A 19,678-nucleotide genomic window follows, 5' to 3' on the forward strand; every position below is an offset into this window, starting at 1 on the left:
CGGTCCACTCCTTCTGGTATGTCCCACAAAGGGGCCTAAGTCCGGGCTATAGTTCATATATAGAACCACACGATCTATCCTCCGTACGTGAAATTATTACAACCGAGTCTTAGAACCAAACCCAAAACGAAGAACAAATCAGATAACTATTTTAATATAAAAAAGGGGGTTATATGGGGACTACCCCAAAAAGGGGGCGAATATTAATAATTTTTGGTAGGGAGATTTGTTACCATATACGACTACAACATACCAAATAGCGAATTCGGTTGGAAAACGCGCTCAAGAACCCAAAATACCGAAAATTGGGGGAACCACTGTATGGGGTCTACCAGAAAAAGTGGGCCTATACTTTGGTATAGGCCCACGGACAGACGGACGGACGGGGCTAGATCGTCTTAGAATTTTACCCTGATCAAGAATATATACTTCATAGGGTCGGAAATGAATATTTCGATGAGTTACAAACGGAATGACAAAATTAATATACCCTCCATACTATGGTGGAGGGTATAAAAAGGGGGTTATATGGGGACTACGCCAAAAAGGGGACGAATATTAATAATTTTTAGTAGGGAGATTTGTTAACATATACGACTACAAAATATCAAATTGCAGCGAATTCGGTTGGAAAACGCGCTCAAGAACCCAAAATACCGAAAATTGGGGGAACCATTATATGGGGGCTACCAGAAAAAGTGGGCCTCTACTTATAATTTTCTGTGGAAACATTTAGTACCCAAAAGGAACCCAATCTACCAAATTTCAGCGAATTCGACTGCAAAACGCGCTCAAGAACCCCAAAATACCGAATATTGGGGATACCCTTATATGGGGGCTACCCGAAAAAATTGACCTATATTCATAATTTTTTGTGGAGAGATTTGGTACCCATTAAGAACTCAAAATACTAAATTACTGCCAATTCGGTGGAAAAATATGACCAAAACCCCCAAAATACTGAAAAATAGGAGGTACCGTTATATGGGGGCTACCAGAAAAAGTGGACCTATACTTATAATTTTTTGTGGAGACATTTAGTACCCAATAAGAATCCAATGTACCAAATTTCAGCGAATTCGGCTGAAAAACGCGCTCAAGAACCCCAAAATACCGAAATTTGGCGGGTACCCTTATATGGGAGCTATGCCTAAACTTTTACCGATATATCCCATCATCGAACAATTCCTTCAGAAGATATCGTGATTACAACAGACGGACGGACGGACATGGCTAGATCGTCTTAGAATTTTACCCTGATCAAGAATATATATACTTTATAGGGTCGGAAATGAATATTTCGATGAGTTACAAACGGAATGACACAATTAATATACCCTCCATACTATGGTGGAGTGTATAAAAAATGTGTTGAGGCGTCGGGTTAGTTGTCCACTCTCGGAAAACCCAACCTACTATGAAAAAGCAAAGAAAAAGAAAACCAAACCCACCTAATGTTGACAATCCCCGCAAACGTATAAAGGACCACGATCTGCGAATCTGCACTTGGAATGTGCGCACGTTGTACAGAACAGGCGCAGTTTTCGCTTTGTCAAGTAGTACAAAGACGATATCATTGCCTTACAGGAAATGCAATGGAAAGGGACTGGCGTAGGTAAATCAGATGATTACGCCCTGTATTATAGCTGCCATGAAACAAGACATGAATTTGTTTGCGGATTTATTGTTAACAGGAGAATAAAAGATCTCCTCTGCAGATTCACTCCAGTAGATGAGCGAATTGTTATAATCCGTATAAAATCGAAGTTCTTCTACATCAGTCTCATTTGCGCCCATGCTCCGACCGAAGATATAGATGAACAGACAAAATACATATTTTGCGAGCGCCTAGAAACAGCATATGATCGCTGCCCTGGCCATGACATTAAAATTCTGATAGGAGATTTTAATGCAAAAATCGAAAGGGAAAATATCGTTGGCCCCACCGTCGGAAAATTCAGCCTCCATGAAGAAACATCCGACAACGGCATGAGGTTGATTGACTTCGCGGCAGCAAAAAACATGGTAGTTAGCAGCACCAGATTCAAGCATCACGAGAAATCAAATTGATCATGTTGTGATAGACGGAAGGCACTCATCCAGTGTTTTAGACGTCCGATCGATCCGAGGAGCGAATATCGATTCGGACCATTACCTTGTGGCAGCCAAGGTAAGCACCCGCCTTAATGTTGCAGCAAAGGTGCGATCTAATACAACACGGAAACTCGACGTCGAAAAGCTGCAAACACAACAGGTAGCCGAGGCCTACTCCGCTCAACTTACCCATCTGCACCCATCAACTTACCCATCTGCACTTCTTGTCCCGATAATAGTATAGAAACACAATGGCAAAGAATTGCCCACTCCCTACAAACTGCAGCAAAAAGAACAATTGGGTACCAAAAACCTCCACCAAGAAACCCATAGTTATGTTTTATGATTTAAAAATAAAACACATTAAAATATATTTATTGAATATTAAATTTTTAGTTTATTTATTATTAAATTCGGTTGAAGACTTTCTGTTCAACCGACAATTATTATGTGACATTTTTATGTTAGGTCTAAATGAGAACTGAACTCTTCAATTAGAAATCAACTTCTTATAATCTAATTTTTAAATGTTAGTATAACAATTATAACAAATTAACATTATGAGAGATTTGATATCATACGAGAAAGAGAGTTTTACAAAGAGAGTGATAATTAATAATTGAAAATAAGAGAAAGTAAGAGAGAGTTTATGAATTTGGTAATCACTTAAAACTAAGATAGATTGGAGTTTTAGAAATAAGTGTAAGGTGGAGGTATGCAAATATAACTCCCCCATCCCTTGTCATTACATTACCCCTGGAATGTATTAAAGTATATTGTAATATTTTGCAATAACATTTGATTTACAAATTCATATATTCTCTTTTTACATTTTATTTGCTAATTCTTTAATCTCTAATATATGTTACAGTTCAATAAACAACACAAAATTATATTTTTTTTTCATATTTATACAGTATAAGAAGAATTTTTTCTTTAAATTTTTGTATAAACTTAATTAAAATATGAATCTCTCTTTTGTACACATCTTTTCTTTTTCTAAAACTTCTACTTTTATTTTGTAATTGAATATAATTTGTGTCTCTAAAGCTGCCGTCTTCTAATCTCCTCGCATTTATATAATTGAAATATGCATTTCTTGTAAAAATATTTTCCTTTCATATACTATTTTTTGTACTTTCTTTTAACAAATTTATATAAATATTGTTTTTAGAATAATTTTATATGTTATATGTTAGAATGGTTTTAGATTTCGAGGTGTTGTTCGCAACAGTATCAATGCCAGTATTAAATTCTATTGGTTTGAAAATATTGGAATGTAAATGTTTTTCAGATAACTCTAAAGAAAAACATTTAATACTTTTATTATTTTCTTTTAATTCGTCCAACCCACTGCTTAATCTTTTTGTGATCGAACTATTACCTATTTTGATATAGGATAGAGATCTTTTATTATTAACAGCTTTATTTAATATATTTACGTCAATATCTGTAGGAGCTTTATTGTACTCTTCAATATTATGATTAATCTCCTGAAAGAAGCTACTAATCGGTAATGATATTGGGGTATATTTGTCCCTATTTAATAAACTATTTAGGTTCTGTCTTAAATTATTGCTATCTTTTGTGAAGTATTGGGGTTTATTGGTTTCAGTGTTAAAATTTTTAGTCATGTAGTGTTTATTTTCTTGTTTAGTCTTTGTCTCTTTACTCGCATCTCTTTCGCTCCCCTCACTAATTTGAAAATTCTTTATTAGAACAGTTTTTATTTCCTGCCAGTGAATGGGATTGTCATTATTAATAAGAGCTATATTAGCTTCACCAGATATCATATATCTTATTTTAATGTCAAAGAAGGTTAGTATTATTCCTGTCGCATGTTGCCTAATTTCTTCAATTCTCTTTATAAATAGTGAGAGTTCCTTTTTTGCCGTCGAATTTAGAAATGTTGCTCAATTCATCAATAAGATTAAGAGTAGACATGGTTAATATTTTTAATAATCTCTTTTAGTTATCTTTATAATTCCATTAATGGGGGGTGGGTTGATATGTAATGGGTGCATCGTTGAAGTAATTCTCCTGTTTTAAGCCGCTTTAATATTTGTTGTTGATTTTGTTTTGACTTTGTTGTTGTTGTTGGTATGTGTTCTTGTTTTTGTTGGTATGTCCAAAAAATGTGGAATGAGTATTTTTCTATTGATGTGTGTTCTCGATGGTCATGTACGTCTTTTTATTTGAAATTTTGCAACATCGGTTAATTTGTTTTGTTATTATTTGCACTTTCTTGTTGTAATATTTTCGTTGATAGTTTTTTATCTCTATGGCATTTATTTGAATAACTGTTTATTGATGAGTGTTTTAAAATTTGGTTTAGTATGTTTCGAATTTGTGATTTACTTCAAATAATTGGAAGTACAGTTTCGTAAAAGTTTTTGTAGTTTAAATAAATGTTTGTTTTTAGGGTTTTAAATTGAATGTTTAGAATTAATAATTTAATATGCTACATATTATGGCATATTGCCGCAACTTTGTGATTTGTTATTACTTGTTCATATAGATACATTATTATATTTTTTTATTTTCGTTAAATTGTTTGTTTGCGTTTTTTCAAATTAGTTATCAACTTTCACTTTAAATTATGTTTTATTTTTTAATATCTATTTTTTAGTTTTACTATTTATAATTTATTATTATTTTTTTTGTTTCTCAATTATTTATTTATTTTTTTACTTATAATTTTTTTGTTGTCTTCGATAATCCGGTTAGTTGTAATAAATATATGATTTGCTAATCTTTATTATCGGTATATATTTTAGAAGAATGCTTTAATAATTCTAACTAAAGTTTATTTTACAGAAAATAGTTCACAAATTTCATCTTATGTATTTTGATCGGTTTCTCAAAAAATATTTTATAATTATATGATTTACTTTATATTATATTTTACTAAAGTTCTTCAGTTTGAGACCGATAACAACACTTGGCTTATATTTGTATTACTGGAAAAGGCTTAATATTTTCACAGTTTACGTTATGGTTCGAAGTACCGACTGCGCCAGTTATGTTTTATGATTTAAAAATAAAACACATTAAAATATATTTATTGAATATTAAATTTTTAGTTTATTTATTATTAAATTCGGTTGAAGACTTTCTGTTCAACCGACAATTATTATGTGACATTTTTATGTTAGGTCTAAATGAGAACTGAACTCTTCAATTAGAAATCAACTTCTTATAATCTAATTATTAAATGTTAGTATAACAATTATAACAAATTAACATTATGAGAGATTTGATATCATACGAGAAAGAGAGTTTTACAAAGAGAGTGATAATTAATAATTGAAAAAAAGAGAAAGTAAGAGAGAGTTTATGAATTTGGTAATCACTTAAAACTAAGATAGATTGGAGTTTTAGAAATAAGTGTAAGGTGGAGGTATGCAAATATAACTCCATGGTACGATCAGGAGTGTCGTAATGCTACTAATGTGAAAAACGCAGAGTATAGGACAACCCTGCAGATAGTAGCAACACGTAACGTGATGGAGAATTATCGGGAGAAAAGGAGAGAGGAGAAACGTGTTTTCAGAAAAAAGAAGAAATAACAAGAAAAACGTGATCGTGAGCAAATCGAGATGTACAGGAGTCAGAATGAAGCCCGAAAATTTTACCAACGAGTAAAACACCAAACCGAAGGCTTTGGTGCAGGCACATCCTCCGGTAGAGATGAAGAAGGAAACTTGGTGACAGATACAGACAGCGTGTTGAGGATCTGGAAGGAGCATTTCGAAAAGCTACTAGTATCAAATAGTGGCGATGAAGAAGATACCCCAGAACCAATAAGAGATGATGTCATAAAAGCCAAGATGAGGTCATAGCCAAGATGAGGTCATAAAAGCAATTAATCGGCTCAAGAACAACAAATCAGCAGGAGCCGATGGGTTACCAGACGAACTATTCAAGACTGGTGGCCAGATGCTGGTCAGGAGCATGCACCAGCTGATTAACACAATTTGGCTAGATGAATGCATGCCCAATGATTGGAACCTCAGCATCCTGTGTCCCGTGCACAAAAAAGGAGACAAGACGATATGTGCCAACTATAGAGGAATAAGTCTCCTTCCCATCGGATATAAAGGGCTATCCAGCGTACTGTGTGAACTATTGAAGCCAATGGTCAATAATATCATCGGACCATACCAATGCGGCTTCAGACCTGGCAAATCCACCATTGACCAGATTTTCACTCTGCGCCAAATCCTGGAAAAGACCCACGAAAAACACATCGACACATACCACCTATTTGTCGACTATAAAGCCGCATTCGACAGTCCTATCCGTTCAGAGGTGTTTAAAGCCATGTCTGCGTTCGGCATTCCTGCAAAATTAATACGGCTATGCAGGATAACTTTAAGTGGCACAAGGTCAGCCGTTAAAGTAGGAAAGGACCTATCGGAGCCCTTCAATACCGAACGAGGATTCAGACAAGGAGATAGATCGTCGTGTGACCTTTTTAACATCCTGCTGGAAAAGGTCATACGAGAGGCAAAACTTAACAGAAATGGCACTCTGTACACCAAACAACACATGATACTCGCCTACGCCGATGGACATGATTAACATTGAGTGTGGTAACAGCCGCCTTTGAACAAATTGAGAAGGAGTTTGCCAAAGTGGGTCAGGCAGTAAACGGCGAGAAGGCCAGCTGATGGTGTCAACGCGCAAGACGTCCAATAGACTCGGACCAACAGTGGCACTTGAGAACTACAGCTTAACGATTTTATATACCTTGGTACCGCCATAAACAAAACGAATGACATCAGTTTTGAAATTCGGAGAAGGATAGTGATGGCCAACAGATGCTACTGTGGTCTGAGCAAACAACTCAGAAGCAAGGCCACCTCCCGCCAGACCAAACTCACACTCTACAAGATGCTGATACTACCCGTGCTGTTATACGGATCAGAAGCATGGGTACATACGCAAGCAGATGAGGCAGCTCTTGGAGTGTTTAAGGGAAAATTTTTCCGAAAGATCTATAGGCGGATCTGCTTTGACGGTGAATATTGCCGTCGAATGACATCGACAATGTTAGACGTATTGAGCTGCAGCGACTATGCTGACTAGGTCATGTTGTGAGAATGGATGAAGATGCCTCAGCCCAGAAGGCATATAAAAGCGAACCAGCTGATTGTTTACGCAGAAGGGGAAGGCCAAGAATACGATGGAAAGATCAAGTCGAAGACAAGATTGTCGAAAATGGTCTTTCAAATTGGAAAAACTGCACAAAAGACCGACGCGCCTGGAAATCTTTTCTAAGCTCTGCATATGGAACGAAAGTTCTGTCGTCGTGATTTAAAATAAAAATGTTGAAGGGCCGTTACTTCCATAGGACTTTTAAGGAACAATTTCAAGGATCTACACAAACATGGCTTTTAAAAGGAATATATATCAAGAACCATTGCTTACATAGTCGTGATTTCTTAAAGCCCAACACAGTCATTTTTCAATGACCATCTCAGACACAGGCGTGGATTTATAAAGAAACATATTTTAAGGACCAACATATCCATAGGCGTGGATTTATAAAGAAACATATTTCAAGGACCAACATATCCATAGGCGTGGATTTATAAAGAAACATATTTCAAGGACCAACATATCCATAGGCGTGGATTTACAAAGAAACATATTTCAAGGACCAACATATCCATAGGCGTGGACTTATAAAGAAACATATTTCAAGGACCAACATATCCATAGGCGTGGACGTATAAAGAAACATATTTCAAGGACCAACATATCCATAGGCGTGGACGTATAAAGAAACATATTTCAAGGACCAACATATCCATAGGCGTGGATTTATAAAGAAACATATTTCAAGGACCAACATATCCATAGGCGTGGATTTATAAAGAAACATATTTCAAGAACCAACATATCCATAGGCGTGGACTTATAAAGAAACATATTTCAAGGACCAACATATCCATAGGCGTGGATTTATAAAGAAACATATTTCAAGGACCAACATATCCATAGGCGTGGACTTATAAAGAAACATATTTCAAGGACCAACATATCCATAGGCGTGGATTTATAAAGAAACATATTTCAAGGACCAACATATCCATAGGCGTGGATTTATAAAGAAACATATTTCAAGGACCAACATATCCATAGGCGTGATTTGGTATGATTAATTGCTTGATTAAGTTTATTGTGTATCCGAAATAATCTTATATTCGGTTTTTTATTCGGAAGTTTTAAGATTTGATTTTAGTATACGCTGACCACAACTGTAGTTGGCTTATTGGCTTGGCAAATATAAAATGCATCCAGTTTGCAAACCCAGTCATTCATTTCGTATTTAGGTTCCCTGTACCACAAATGGACACAATTCTCCTTACCACCGGCATTATCAGGTTGCCCACGCGTCCAATCAGCATATTGAATACGTTCGCCAGTTCGATACCATAAAAAATCGCCTTCAGAGTGTAAATCAGATCCTGATAACCACCACCATCTATCCCTGGGAAATTTTGATTTTAAATGATCTGAAAGTTCCTTGATTTCCTCTGCACTGTCGAATGAGGCTAAGTCGCCACCCATAGATCGACATATCACATTAGCTTTGTACCATGATACCTGTAAAACGTACAAAATTGATTACCAACTCTGCCCATGTTCAATTCGAATTTTAAATCTGTACCTTTGATTGACCGAAATGATATAGTTTTTTACCAACGCGGATAAATGGATCTAATTTGAAGTCATCAGGATAACCTTAAGGAGGGGTACAAATCACTTGAACTTTCTACGATTTGGACGAAAATGTTGTTTAATCTTACCCTGTAAAAGTTTTGCTGATATTTTTCGTTCGCGTGATCCCATTACAACCGGACTGGCCAGACACAAAAGGAGGAACGTCATTAAGGCGACGTTCTTCGAATGAGCTTCTGTTGCCATGTTATCTTGTCAATGATCACCACACAACTGAATCAGTACTCATTAAATGATCGCACAATAAGTATTTTATTAAGAATCTCTGCCCAACTGCTTGCTATTTATAAAACGACGAGAATGAGGGGATTTTCGTTTTGAGTCTGACATTTCATTATCTGCGATTTGGAAGCAAATCAATTGCAATCGTTGGCTTTTGTTAATTAACCTTTATCACCTTTGGCTTATTTTATTATTTCATTTTTTTTTTCATTTTTTATTCCTTTGTACTCGTGTGTTCTTCCCGATCTTCGCAGTAGCTATAAAATTTAAGAGCGCGATTTTTTTTCTAATGGATGATGATAAATCAATAAAAGTGGCCGATAGTCAGAATGTGTTGCAATAATAATGAAAACTTTATTTTTTTCTCAAATAAAGAAAAAACCAGTAAGGAAAGTAGTAAAATCTTAAGGGGCCGACTATCCTAACAAACGTCTCATTTTTTAAGGACCATTAACATGAAATTAAACATGTCATTCTGAAACCTATACTAAATTTTGGTCAAATGGTGCTGCATTTACATAAAATCGGACGAAAATATATATGGAGCTATATCTAAATCTAAACCGATTTTCACGAAATTTAACAAACATCGTTCTAGACTTAATTCAGTACGCTGCGCCAATTTTCGTGAAAATCGAAGGATATATAGGGACTTTGGTGCACTATTTACCTAAAATCGGACAAAAATATATATGGGAGCTATATCTAAATCTAAACCGATTTTCACGAAATTTAACACACATCGTTCTAGACTTAATTCTGAAGGCTGCACCGAATTTCGTGCAAACCGTAGGGACTTTGGTGCACCATTTACATAAAATCGGACGAATATATATGGGAGCTATATCTAAATCTGAACCGATTTTCTCAATTTCAATAGGGTTCGTCCGTGGGCCAAATAAATGACCTGTACCAAATTTCATCCAATTCGAACAAAAATTGTACCTTTACTTTGTTCACAATTTAGCATGGACAGACAGACAGACGGGCAGACGGACGGACATGCATAAATAGACTCAGAAAGTGATGCTATGCATATTCTCAAAAGGAACCATGGGTCTATCTCGATTCCTTTTGCCTGTTATACACATAATACCCTGCACCAGTGTGGTGAAGGGTATAACAATAAATCTTTAACATTTTGTTATCTACAGAGTAAAACATCGATAATCTGGACATTTGATTTGCAGACTCTAATATGTATTCCCATTTTTCTCAATTATCGACATTGTTGTTTCAAGGGCCAATATATCCATAGGCGTGGTTTTATAATGAAACATATTTCAAGGACCAGCATATCCATAGGAGTGGATTTAGAAAAAAATATATTTCAAGGACCAACATATAAATAGGCGTGGATTTAGAAAAAATATATTTTAAGGACCATGGAATATAATGGTCCAAAACAGGCAATACCCAAAGTCTGTGCATAATAATTCCGCCATATTTAGACATTTTTTGAGCCAAAGGGTTGTTATATAGACATTTCGGATTCTTGGAGCGTTAAAATAGGTCCATGATTTCACATTGCCACCACATGAAGATCTATTTTCGGTAATGAGATAGACGCCATGCAAATGCTTCACCTGATTTGTGGTATGATGAAATTCCAAGTCTAGGTTCTGGAATTTATTGTGTGGTTTTGTGTGGCCCCAAGACATTGTAATGCGGCGAAATATTGGTCATAGACCCCTTAGTGTACCGATCTTTATAACTCGACTAGTCGACCCCGAACGTCCGTCTGTCCATTATAATTTGTAAAAACCAAACAGGTCACAGTTATGGGCTAATCGTCACGAAATTTTGCATGTAGGGCGAGGTCTGGTCAATGAATACCAGTATGTGTTTGTAATGATCGGTTAATATATAGGGACTGAAAAGGACCAATATCTTTATTTTTGTCTATTTTTCCAGCCCCTCCAGAGGCCACAATTATAAACCGAATTTTACACAGAGAAAGGGGCAAGACCAAGGAATAAGCATGGCTCTTTTTATCATACTTGGTCCATATTTAGCAGTTCAAATGATCAATATTACCCAGGCTCGGAAAATAGATCTACAGAGACCGGACGATCAGTGGTAGTTGTTTAGGGTATCAAATCATATGGTCCGCCCCGTCCGACTATACTGCTCCGCTCATTGGTTAAATAATATTTTATCAGGCCATAAGGATGTATTTTAAAATCCTAAAGCCCAGTTTACAACAACCAATCCTGTAGAAGGCATGGATTTTATGATAAATATTTTTTTTTCAAAACCCACACAGCCATAGATGTGATTTTTTTACATAATATTTTCAAGTACTATCGTCAGACGTAGATTTTGTAAGCAATATTTCAACATCAAAGGGGGTGTCTTTATACCCTTCACCACACTGTGGTACAGGGTATTATGTCTTTGTGCATATGTTTGTAACAGGCAAAAATAATCGAGATAGACCCATGGTTCTTTTTGAGAATATGCATAGAATCACTTTCTGATTCGATTTATGCATGTCCCTCCGTCCGTCTGTCCGTCCATGTATTTTTGTTAACAAAGTACAGGTCGCATTTATATTCCGATTTGGATGAAATTTGGCACAGGCCACTTAATTGGCCCAAGGAGGAACCCTATTGAAATTGGAGAAAATCGGTCCACGTTTAGGCATAGCTCCCATTGGGGTACCCCCCAATTTTCGGTATTTTGAGTTTCTTGATCTCGTTTTTCAACCGAATTCGCTGAAATTTGGTAATTTGAGTTCTTATTGCGTAGCAAATCTTCCCACCAAAAATTATAAATATATGCCCATTTTTTCGAACAGCCCCCATATAAGGGTACCCCCCAATTTTCGGTATTTTTGGTGTTTTGGTCGCATTTTTCTACCGTACTTTGAGTTGTTATTGGGTACCAAATCTCCTTACTAAAAATTTTAAATAACGGTATCCATCAATTTTCGGTATTTTGGGGTTCTTGAGCGCGTTTTTCAACCGAATTCGCTGAAATTTGCTACATTGGGTTCATATTGGGAACTTAATGTCTCCACAAAAAATTATAAATATAGGTCCATTTAGGGTACACCCAATTTTCGGTATTTTGGGGTTCTTGAGCGCGTTTTTTTTACCAAATTTGCTGCAATTTGGTATTTTGTAGTCGTATATGGTAACAAATCTCCCGACCAAAAATTATTAATATTTGCCCCCTTTTTGGGGTAGTCCCCATATAACCCCCTGTTTTATATTAAAATAGATATCTAATTTGTTCCGTGTTTTGAGTTTGTTTCTAAGACTCTGTTGTAATCATTTCTCCTGCGGAGGATAGCTAGATAAAAAATTATAACGTAAGGTTCGATAATGAACTATAGCCGCATTTAGACCTAGCCTCTTTTTGGAAGTTCCTGAAGGAGTAGACCGATATTCCCCTTCTTTGATTTTGAACTAAGTTTGGAAGAAATAATAAGATGAGCAAAGTTTGGATGAAATCTAACATTTTCTGAAACGTATTTGGTCCAAAGAAACATGGGGCCTAGAACCAATATTTCGATGTGGCACATGGAGGGTATAACTATCCATTAAACATTTCTGAAATTTGTATTCTGGCTACCATATGGGTCTGTAAAAATTTCGGTATAGGTATTTGGTATTTTCCCTATATTTTCATTTCAAGTACCTGTCAGTATATCTATGGTGGAGGGTATCCAAAGTTCGGCCCGGCCGAACTTAACGCTTTTCCACTTGTTTATATTAAAATAGTTATCTCCTACAAAGACGTTTTAGCCATCAGTTATAAGTTTCCGCCTTCTAAAGATATTGAGATAAAAAAACCCCAAAACATGACAATAATGAAATATATCGGGGAAATTTGGTACCCAATAAGAACCGAATGTACCAAATTTCAGCGAATTTGGTTCAAAACCGTGCTCAAGAACACTAAAATACCGAAATTTGGGGGGTACCCTTATCAGAGAACAACAACAAGTGGCTTATTTTGATACTTATGCGACACTTGATAATTATGAGTACAAGTATGTTTTGCCACTTGAACAATAAATTCACTGATTCATCGACACTCGGGTATGTTTTGTCGAGTCGTTTTGTGCATTCGGTTAAATTTCTTGTCTTACTCTCTTGCTCTCTGCACATCAAGTGTTGTTACTTGTTGTTGTCACTCAGTTGCTTGCCTTACGCTTTTCGAGAGCGAAAGCACAACGACCAGAACGAAGAAGAAGCAACCACTTGTTTTTGTAACAAGTGGCTTATGCACTTGAGTGTGTTTTACGCATGTTTTTGATTTTCACAGGAAAATGTTCTGATTTGAGCACAATAATTTTACCGTTATTTTAAGATTTCTTTAGTTTTGAATAATTAATATGATTCATCAAAAGAGTTTTAGCAGTACAGTTTTTTTGTAACAAAAACAATTTTATGAGTCTGTTTGGTGAAATAAAATTAATAAATTTTGAACTATAAATCTTTTAAACTATAAAACTTTTAAACTATAAAACTTTTAAAACATGCATTTTCTTTTTCTTAAAATGTAGGTATGCTCTTTTCCTAACCTTGTACAGAATCATTTGCAATACTACAAACAATAGCACACACACAACCTTCATGTTCAATGAGTATACTAGTTTCCACGACCCAACACAACAAGAACTGAGTATAATTTGCCGATTGACAAATCTTACACGACCACTTGTGAGTTTGTATACCTTTTACTCTCTCATACTCTAGCGGTGATCGTAAAATCAAACAATTGTTGTTGTTAGGGTGTGAACAAATACTCGAGTATAAAAAAATACTTGCACTCAAAAGGCTTGACACCCAAAACACTTGTACTCATCTAAGTGGCTTACGTTTGTCTGTGGCTTGTTGAAGTTCTCTGGCCCTTATATGGGGGCTACCCAAAAAAATTGACATTTAGGCATCTCCTCAATATAGTGATACCTCCTGAAGGAAAGAATTAAGATAAACAATTAAAATATTGGGTTCAAAATTGGTATATACCGGTCAATAATTAGGCATAGCCCTCATACAATGATATACCCAAATATTCACTATTTCCTACACTATGTAATCAATGTTGGTCCCCCTTTACAGTAGTTTGAGGATTTTATACTCTACCATGCGTTATCAGTATCAGTCCACTTTTTGGATCTTATAGATTTTAGGAAAAATCCCCATTAAAAATTTTTAAAGTTTGTATTTGGTGTACATAATGGTTTACATAAATCGGTTTGTCGAATTATCGGTATATGCCCACTTTTTGGTATGTTCCCTATATTTTCATTGCATGTATCTGTCAGTATAACTATGGTGGAGGTATCCAAAGTTCGGCCCCGCCTAACTTACCGGTTTTTCACTTGTTTATTTTAAAATAGTTAGCTGATTTTTTCAGTGTGTTGGGGTTATCCCATATAGCTGTATTCCACCATAGTAGGGGGGATATTCGGTGGACGAAATTTTCAGTTCATACCCCACATAGTATGGAATTCTAAATTTAGCCATATGTTTAATCATTTTTCTCTCGGAGGATATTGACATAAAAACTAAAACGTGAGGTTTGAGAATGAACTGTATCGACCCTCATATATAAAACATCCTACATATTTAATATATAGCGTGATGGACAATATTGGGATTCAAAACTAAAATATTAGCTTGGAACTTGAGCTACATCGGCCCTTAATTAGGCCTAACCCCTTATATAATGAAAACACCAAGTAGTTGCTAATTCCTACACAATGTTGTCAATATTGGTTCCGCTTTAGTATGCCTCATATATAACATTTTAGGGTTTTGAGATTTTAGGAAAATCCCCATTGAAATTGCGGAATTTTCTATTTGGTATACAACAATCGATTGGATTCTTCCAATCGGTATAGGTATGTTCCCTATGTTTTCATTTCAAAAATGTGTCAGTATATTTAGAACCATAATCGATTTGTAGAAATGTAGGTACTCTTTTTGGTATGTTCCCTATATTTTTTCTATCAAGTACCTGTCAGTATATCTATGGTGCAGGGTATCCAAAGTTCGGCCCGGCCGAATTTAACGCTTTTTCACTTATTATTAGGCTAGGCATATATGTAGTAACAGTCGTATGTCTGCATATTAAATATTGTCATAACTTGGTAAACATTCAAGTACTTTATTTAGTTTTTAGAATTACTTCGTAGGCAATGAAATTACTATCAACTCTTTTCCCAAGCAGTACATATTTTATCTTCACATGCTATGATGGAGGCCATAAAATGGTCCTGACCTTAAAATGTCACAAAATTAAACATTCCCATTTACAACATTTAATGAACTCTCCCGTATAAAAATACTTAATTTTTTATAGTGTTATTTTATTCATGCATTATGTTGTAACAGCAGCATCAACAACATTACATGCAATAGTAACAACATGTGCAACAACATTGTGTTAACTAACAGAGACCAGCATCAAAAATCATGACTGCGAACAGTAACAACAACAATGACACTAACTACAGCAAACAAACAACTGCAATAACACAACGAACATTTGGCATGTGGCCCAATTTTATTTGACTCCAAACGGTTTTTATTTTTATTAACTTTATGGCCTTGACAGTTCAGGAATTTTATGTATAGGCAGTTAATAAAGTGGAACTTAGAGAAGGGGATTTGTGGGGAAATTAAGCGATCAATTCTCTAAAGAGCGTTCTGGTTCTGAAGTTTTTCGAGGTACCTCTCAAATACTTTATAGGTGTGGATTTTTTAAAGAATATTTTTTGTAGAGGTTATATAAGGCGTGGATTTTTTAAAGAATATTTTTCTAGAGGCCTATATAAGGCGTGGATTATGAAAGAATATTTTTAGAGGCGTGGATTTTGAAAGAATATTTTTTTGAGGCCTATATAAGGCGTGGATTTTTTAAAGAATATTTTTCTAGAGGCCTATATAAGGCGTGGATTTTTTAAAGAATATTTTTTCTAGAGGCCTATATAAGGCGTGGATTTTTTAGAGAATATTTTTTCTAGAGCCCTATATAAGGTGTGGATTTTTTTAGAGAATATTTTTTCTAGAGGCCTATATAAGGCGTGGATTTTTTTAGAGAATATTTTTTCTAAGGCGTGGATTTTTTAAAGAATATTTTTCTAGAGGCCTATATAAGGCGTGGATTTTTTAAAGAATATTTTTCTAGAGGCCTATATAAGGCGTGGATTTTTTAAAGAATATTTTTCTAGAGGCCTATATAAGGCGTGGATTTTTTAAAGAATATTTTTCTAGAGGCCTATATAAGGCGTGGATTTTTTAAAGAATATTTTTCTAGAGGCCTATATAAGGCGTGGATTTTTTAAAGAATATTTTTCTAGAGGCCTATATAAGGCGTGGATTTTTTAAAGAATATTTTTCTAGAGGCCTATATAAGGCATAGATTTTTTAAAGAATATTTCTCTAGAGGCCTATATAAGGCGTAGATTTTTTAAAGAATATTTTTCTAGAGGCCTATATAAGGCGTGGATTTTTTAAAGAATATTTTTCTAGAGGCCTATATAAGGCGTGGATTTTTTAAAGAATATTTTTCTAGAGGCCTATATAAGGCGTGGATTTTTTAAAGAATATTTTTCTAGAGGCCTATATAAGGCGTGGATTTTTTAAAGAATATTTTTCTAGAGGCCTATATAAGGCGTGGATTTTTTAAAGAATATTTTTCTAGAGGCCTATATAAGGCGTGGATTTTTTAAAGAATATTTTTCTAGAGGCCTATATAAGGCGTGGATTTTTTAAAGAATATTTTTTAGAGGCCTATATAAGGCGTGGATTTTTTAAGGAATATTTTTTGTAGAGGCCTATATAAGGCGTGGATTTTTTAAATTATATTTTTTATAGAGGCCTATATAAGGCGTGGATTTTTTAAAGAATATTTTTTGTAGGGGCCTATATAAGGCGTGGATTTTTTAAAGAATATTTTTTGTAGGGGCCTATATAAGGCGTGGATTTTTTAAAGAATATTTTTTGTAGGGGCCTATATAAGGCGTGGATTTTTTAAAGAATATTTTTTGTAGGGGCCTATATAAGGCGTGGATTTTTTAAAGAATATTTTTTGTAGGGGCCTATATAAGGCGTGGATTTTTTAAAGAATATTTTTTGTAGGGGCCTATATAAGGCGTGGATTTTTTAAAGAATATTTTTTGTAGGGGCCTATATAAGGCGTGGATTTTTTAAAGAATATTTTTTGTAGGGGCCTATATAAGGCGTGGATTTTTTAAAGAATATTTTTTGTAGGGGCCTATATAAGGCGTGGATTTTTTAAAGAATATTTTTTGTAGGGGCCTATATAAGGCGTGGATTTTTTAAAGAATATTTTTTTGTAGGGGCCTATATAAGGCGTGGATTTTTTAAAGAATATTTTTTGTAGGGGCCTATATAAGGCGTGGATTTTTTAAAGAATATTTTTTGTAGGGGCCTATATAAGGCGTGGATTTTTTAAAGAATATTTTTTGTAGGGGCCTATATAAGGCGTGGATTTTTTAAAGAATATTTTTTGTAGGGGCCTATATAAGGCGTGGATTTTTTAAAGAATATTTTTTGTAGGGGCCTATATAAGGCGTGGATTTTTTAAAGAATATTTTTTGTAGGGGCCTATATAAGGCGTGGATTTTTTAAAGAATATTTTTTGTAGAGGCCTATATAAGGCGTGGATTTTTTAAATAATTTTTCTAGAGGCGTATATAAGGCGTGGATTTTTTAAAGAATATTTTTTGTAGGGGCCTATATAAGGCGTGGATTTTTTAAAGAATATTTTTTGTAGGGGCCTATATAAGGCGTGGATTTTTTAAAGAATATTTTTTGTAGGGGCCTATATAAGGCGTGGATTTTTTAAAGAATATTTTTTGTAGGGGCCTATATAAGGCGTGGATTTTTTAAAGAATATTTTTTGTAGGGGCCTATATAAGGCGTGGATTTTTTAAAGAATATTTTTTGTAGGGGCCTATATAAGGCGTGGATTTTTTAAAGAATATTTTTCTAGAGGCCTATATAAGGCGTAGATTTTTTAAAGAATATTTTTCTAGAGGCCTATATAAGGCGTAGATTTTTTAAAGAATATTTTTCTAGAGGCCTATATAAGGCGTGGATTTTTAAAGGATATTTTTCTAGAGGCCTATATAAGGCGTGGATTTTTTAAAGAATATTTTTCTAGAGGCCTATATAAGGCGTGGATTTTTTAAAGAATATTTTTCTAGAGGCCTATATAAGGCGTGGATTTTTTAAAGAATATTTTTTGTAGAGGCCTATATAAGGCGTGGATTTTTTAAAGAATATTTTTTAGAGGCCTATATAAGGCGTGGATTTTTTAAAGAAAATTTTTTGTAGAGGCCTATATAAGGCGTGGATTTTTTAAATTATATTTTTTATAGAGGCCTATATAAGGCGTGGATTTTTTAAAGAATATTTTTTGTAGGGGCCTATATAAGGCGTGGATTTTTTAAAGAATATTTTTTGTAGGGGCCTATATAAGGCGTGGATTTTTTAAAGAATATTTTTTGTAGGGGCCTATATAAGGCGTGGATTTTTTAAAGAATATTTTTTGTAGGGGCCTATATAAGGCGTGGATTTTTTAAAGAATATTTTTTGTAGGGGCCTATATAAGGCGTGGATTTTTTAAAGAATATTTTTTGTAGGGGCCTATATAAGGCGTGGATTTTTTAAAGAATATTTTTTGTAGGGGCCTATATAAGGCGTGGATTTTTTAAAGAATATTTTTTGTAGGGGCCTATATAAGGCGTGGATTTTTTAAAGAATATTTTTTGTAGGGCTTGGATTTTTTAAAGAATATTTTTTGTAGGGCTTGGATTTTTTAAAGAATATTTTTTTGAAGGGCTTGGATTTTTTAAAGAATATTTTTTGTAGGGGCCTATATAAGGCGTGGATTTTTTAAAGAATATTTTTTGTAGGGGCCTATATAAGGCGTGGATTTTTTAAAGAATATTTTTTGTAGGGGCCTATATAAGGCGTGGATTTTTTAAAGAATATTTTTTGTAGGGGCCTATATAAGGCGTGGATTTTTTAAAGAATATTTTTTGTAGGGGCCTATATAAGGCGTGGATTTTTTAAAGTATATTTTTTGTAGGGGCCTATATAAGGCGTGGATTTTTTAAAGAATATTTTTTGTAGGGGCCTATATAAGGCGTGGATTTTTTAAAGAATATTTTTTGTAGGGGCCTATATAAGGCGTGGATTTTTTAAAGAATATTTTTTGTAGGGGCCTATATAAGGCGTGGATTTTTTAAAGAATATTTTTTGTAGGGGCCTATATAAGGCGTGGATTTTTTAAAGAATATTTTTTGTAGGGGCCTATATAAGGCGTGGATTTTTTAAAGAATATTTTTTGTAGGGGCCTATATAAGGCGTGGATTTTTTAAAGAATATTTTTTGTATATTTTTTATAGAGGCGTGGATTTTTTAAAGAATATTTTTTTCTAGAGGCGTGGATTTTTTAAAGAATATTTTTTATAGAGGCGTGGATTTTTTAAAGAATATTTTTTATAGAGGCGTGGATTTTTTAAAGAATATTTTTTATAGAGGCGTGGATTTTTTAAAGAATATTTTTTATAGAGGCGTGGGTTTTTTAAAGAATATTTTTTATAGAGGCGTGGGTTTTT

The 19,678-nt window shown here is 34.5% G+C and overlaps 1 protein-coding gene across 1 annotated transcript; it reads right to left on the reverse strand.

The window, feature by feature from the left end:
- Positions 1–8,340: 8,340 nt before the first annotated feature.
- LOC133327123 (C-type lectin 37Db-like) lies at positions 8,341–9,030 on the reverse strand. The gene is made up of 3 exons (XM_061535699.1): positions 8,913–9,030; positions 8,774–8,847; positions 8,341–8,709 (listed from the first exon to the last, which is right to left on the reverse strand). The coding sequence occupies exons 1-3, from the start codon at positions 9,028–9,030 to the stop codon at positions 8,341–8,343; spliced, it is 561 nt and encodes a 186-aa protein (XP_061391683.1).
- Positions 9,031–19,678: the final 10,648 nt, after the last annotated feature.

This window comes from Musca vetustissima, unplaced genomic scaffold (assembly GCF_032173495.1).
Source record: "Musca vetustissima isolate MV318-11 ecotype Yass unplaced genomic scaffold, APGP_CSIRO_Mvet_v1 utg332288, whole genome shotgun sequence".
Lineage (NCBI taxonomy): Eukaryota > Metazoa > Arthropoda > Insecta > Diptera > Muscidae > Musca > Musca vetustissima.